The sequence below is a fragment of the Parus major genome, unplaced genomic scaffold, assembly GCF_001522545.3.
Source record: "Parus major isolate Abel unplaced genomic scaffold, Parus_major1.1 Scaffold361, whole genome shotgun sequence".
Classification (NCBI taxonomy): Eukaryota; Metazoa; Chordata; class Aves; order Passeriformes; family Paridae; genus Parus; species Parus major.
In genome coordinates, this window is record NW_015379292.1 from 90236 (window position 1) to 94682 (window position 4447).

Below are 4447 nucleotides of genomic sequence, written 5' to 3' on the forward strand. Positions count from 1 at the left end.
CCACCTGTGTCCCCACAGCCTGTGACCACTGCCTGCGGGCGCTGGAGACGGCGGAGGAGAACGCCCAGCGCCTGCTGGGGAAGAGCTCTCTGGTGCTGCCTCACCCGGAGCAGTGCAGCATCCGGAAAGACCTGCACCAGCAGTGTCCCCGCTGCCAGGTACGGCACTGCCCGGAGGGACCGTGCTCTCCTTGGGATCATTGAGTCCTTTCCATCCAGCCAGCCTCTTGTGCTGTGTGCCTTTCTGTGCTGTGAGCCAGGCTCTGCTGGCCAGGGAGGGGGCACAGCTGGATGGAGGAGCCCCTTTTCCTGCTGCCACAGCCAATGCCAGCGCTGTCCCCTCGCTCTAGGTGATGTACTGCAGTGCAGAATGCAGGCAGGCAGCTCTGGAGCAGTACCACCAGGTCCTCTGCCTCGGCCCGTCCCGCGACGACCCCACGCACCCCCTCAACAAGCTGCAGGAGGCATGGAGGTAGGGCCTGACCTTCCTGCTGCCCCACAGGCAGGGGAGCTGGCTCTCCTGGGCTGGCTCCTTGCTCCAGGTGGCTGCAGGGTGGGGATGGCCGTGGGACACTGCCCAGCTCTTCCTCCTGGTTGGGTGTTGTGATGTTGGCAGCCCAAGGGTTTGGACACACAGCTGAGCACTCCTTATTTTTCTCCCACTAAAGAGCTACAAAATGCTGAGCTGCACATCATTCCTCCAGTTTTACAGTGCTCCTGCAGATCTCCAGCCCCTGAGAGATCCTCCTGGTAGCATCCCATGGGTCCTTTTCTGTCCCTGCTTTTGAAAAAAATGGTCCCAGAGGGGATAGGCAACACCCCTGACCCAAATCTTGTCCCAAGCCCCAGCAGAGGGATGAGCAGGGTGGGAGGGGATTGTCTGGTTGGAGCAGGAAGGTGGGTGCAGGTTTCTCTCCACTGGACCCCCACAGCAATGCTGCACTCACCACTTTGGTGTGACGGATCAGCACAGGCTGACACACCTATGGCAGCTGCCTCTGCCTTCCTCCAGCTTTTCATTCCCCTGCCAGCCCTGATCTGCTCATCTCTTCTCCATTTTAATCCCACAGAAACATGCACTACCCCCCAGAGACTTCCAGCATCATGCTGATGGCCAGGATGGTCGCCACCATCAAGCAGGTACACTGGGTGATTTTGTTTTCCCATTGTGGATGTTATTCCTAAGGCTCTGTTTCCTTGGGCTGGATTTCTCAGCGTTTATTCTGACAATTCTCCCTCTCTCTGTGGGCTGGGGAGGAAAGTGGTGTTGGTGCAATGCCTCTGCTTGATTCTTTTCTCAGGCTAAGGACAAGGAGTGGTGGATCAAGGCCTTCTCCCAGTTCTGCAGCAAGACAGCAAATGAAGAAGAGGAGATTGTGCACAAGCTGCTGGGGGACAAATTTAAGGTAAGACCCAGCAGTTCTTGAATCCTTGAGCCTTCCTTCTGTGCCTGTGTCTGTGAGCCCACAGATGCAAAAGCCTCATTACAGCGGGGATAGGAAACTCTGGAAACACCAGGCTCAAAGGGAGGAAGCAGCACTCCTGACAGTGAGGAAGCAATTGCTTAGAGGGTTCTGGCCTTGTGATGCTTCCATGGGATATGCTGCTCCTTCCTGTGGGGGAGATGTTCCTGCTGTGGGCTGGGACAGCATGATGATATTTAGCTGCTGAGTAGGTGGCTTTTGCTGCTAAAATGGTGAATTTCACGGCTGTGAGGGCAGCAGCCTCCAGCCGTGCAGGGCAGGCCAGGGAGCCCAGGTCCTTCCTGAGCCTGTGGCTGTGCTGGGCTCAGCCTCATCCCGGGGCTGACACCCACAGCACCTCCCAGCCTGACTGTGCTGCTGTGTCCTGCCAGGGCCAGCTGGAGCTGCTGCGGCTGCTCTTCACTGAAGCCCTTTATGACGAATATCTCAGCAGGGTGAGTGGATCTGCCTCCCAGACAGCCCAGGAGCATTGGCCAGGGCTTCCCCTGGGACTCTGCTCCTTCCTTGCTTCCCCCAGAGCTCCCTGTGGCATTTACAGCACTGCAGAGCGAGTTCAGGCTGGCCTGGGCTCAGTTCCTTGTTCTCTCCCTTCTGCAGTGGTTCACTCCAGAAGGATTTCGATCCCTCTTTGCTCTCGTGGGGACCAATGGCCAGGGCATAGGAACCAGGTACTGGGGCTTTGTGGGTGCTCCTTGCAGGGCAATGGAGATGTGGAGTGGGAATGGCTGGGTTCAAGGGGTGGGGAGGGAGAGGCAGACTTAAAAACTTCATCCTGGCTGTGTCCAACCCTTTCACATCCCTCTGCCAGACCTTGGCTGCTCAGATCCACCTTGGATCCCCTCTGCAAGGTCCCACCGTGTGCTGACAGCACTGTAGGACTGTGACAGTGCCCACTGCTCTCTGACAGCCCTGTGGGACTGTGACAGTGTCCCACTGCTCCCTGACAGCACTGTGGGACTGTGACAGTGTCCCACTGCTCTCTGAGAGCACTGTGGGACTGTGACAGTGTCCCACTGCTCCCTGACAGCACTGTGGGACTGTGACAGTGTCCCACTGCTCCTTCACAGCACTGTGGGACTGTCACAGTGTCCCACTGCTCTCTGACAGCCCTGTGGGACTGTGACAGTGTCCCACTGCTCTCTGACAGCACTGTGGGACTGTCACAGTGTCCCACTGCTCCTTCACAGCACTGTGGGACTGTCACAGTGTCCCACTGCTCTCTGACAGCACTGTGGGACTGTCACAGTGTCCCACTGCTCTCTGACAGCACTGTGGGACTGTGACAGTGTCCCACTGCTCCCTGACAGCACTGTGGGACTGTGACAGTGTCCCACTGCTCCCTTACAGCACTGTGGGACTGTCACAGTGTCCCACTGCCCCCTGACAATACCATGGGACTGTGACAATGACCCACTGCTCTCTGACAGCCCTGTGGGACTGTCACAGTGTCCCACTGCTCTCTGACAGCACTGTGGGACTGTCACAGTGTCCCATTGCCCCCTGACAGTGTCCCTTTTCCCCCCAGCTCCCTGAGCCAGTGGGTGCACGCGTGTGATGCACTGGACCTGCCCATGCTGCAGCGGGAGGAGCTGGATGCCTTCATTGACCAGCTCTACAAGGACATTGAGAAGGGTGAGTGTCACTGTTGGACACAAAATGAGTCACACGGACACAGTTCCAGGTGTGGTGAAACAAAAAGAGAACTTTATTTTTCCTTTCAATATTTCTAAGTTTCTGACCATGACCAGGGATTGGATAGTCAGGTTAACACCTTCCCAACCACACTGGCTGTGAGAGATGTCCATGAAAGTCATATCTTTAATGGAATGTATAAACACCTGTGTTTATAGTTACTTTCCTGGGAAAGTGGCTAGAACTTGTGAACAACAATATCAAGGGCCTGATTGTCAGGGCGACAGGTGAGGCTGTGTGGGAGTGCAGGGACAGGACAGCCTCAGGATGTGAATCTTTGTGGGAGGGAAAGGCTCTTTGGGAATCACCCTGCAGCCCCTGGCCCCAGAGCAGTGCTGCCTGTGGGTGCTGTGTGTTGATGGATGCTCCTTTGTGCTCGAGTGGGAGAGCTGGAATGGACCATGCAGGGCTCTAACCCCTCTCTCTGTGCTGCAGAGTCGGGAGAGTTCCTCAACTGCGAGGGCTCAGGGCTCTACGTGCTGCAGAGCTGCTGTAAGTAACACAAGGACTGGGAGGAAAACCAGTAGTGAGGAGGGAAATGTCCTGTGCTAGGCTGGCTCACCTCTTCCCCTGGAGAAAGGGGTTTGTGCTTGTCATCTGCAGGCTGGGATGGGGTGGATGTGGTGGGTACTGCTCTCTGTGTCCCCTGGCACCTTGCCCAGCTGTGGAATGGCCACTCAGATGTGATGTGGTTCCAGGAGCCACTTAGACATTTAACAAAGAGGTTGTACTGCCTGTAGGTAACCACAGCTGCATCCCCAACGCTGAGACATCCTTCCCAGAAAACAACTTCCTCCTGCATCTCACTGCTCTGGAGGACATCGAAGCAGGAGAGGTGAGACAGCAGGGCCTGGGTGGGCCTGAGGTGACATCACACCATGGCATCATCCCTATCCCCAGCATCCTCCATGGACCTCAGCCCCAAAACCTCCTGTGTCCTGCATCATCTTAGCAGAGGAATTCAATCCCCATCCCATGTAGGGGCTGCCAGACCCCATGTATTTGCCTGATTCTGAGAGGGACTGGGACAAAATCCTGCTGCTTTGGGATCATGGGGAGCGATTCTGAGCCCAGCCCATCTCTGTTTGCTCACAGGAAATCTGCATCAGTTACTTAGACTGCTGTCAGAGGGAGCGGAGCAGACACAGCCGCAACAAGATACTCAGGTAGGGGCTGCCTGGGGGGGAACTCACAGCCCCTGTCACCCCCAGGTCCATCAGAGCAGCATCCCCACCCTGGGGCTGTGTGTGCCGTGGGGTGTGGGGCTGTGTG

At 56.6% G+C, this 4447-nt stretch overlaps 1 protein-coding gene across 1 annotated transcript in view; it reads left to right on the plus strand.

The window, feature by feature from the left end:
- Positions 1-4447, plus strand: part of SMYD5 (SMYD family member 5) — a 9179-nt gene that overhangs the window by 2296 nt on the left and 2436 nt on the right. The window contains exons 3-12 of the mRNA XM_015616173.2: positions 19-158; positions 350-471; positions 1070-1139; positions 1301-1405; positions 1855-1917; positions 2081-2151; positions 3009-3115; positions 3611-3667; positions 3916-4010; positions 4271-4341. Of these exons, the coding sequence (XP_015471659.1) occupies positions 19-158; positions 350-471; positions 1070-1139; positions 1301-1405; positions 1855-1917; positions 2081-2151; positions 3009-3115; positions 3611-3667; positions 3916-4010; positions 4271-4341 (901 nt within the window). The remainder of the gene's footprint in view (positions 1-18; positions 159-349; positions 472-1069; positions 1140-1300; positions 1406-1854; positions 1918-2080; positions 2152-3008; positions 3116-3610; positions 3668-3915; positions 4011-4270; positions 4342-4447) is intronic.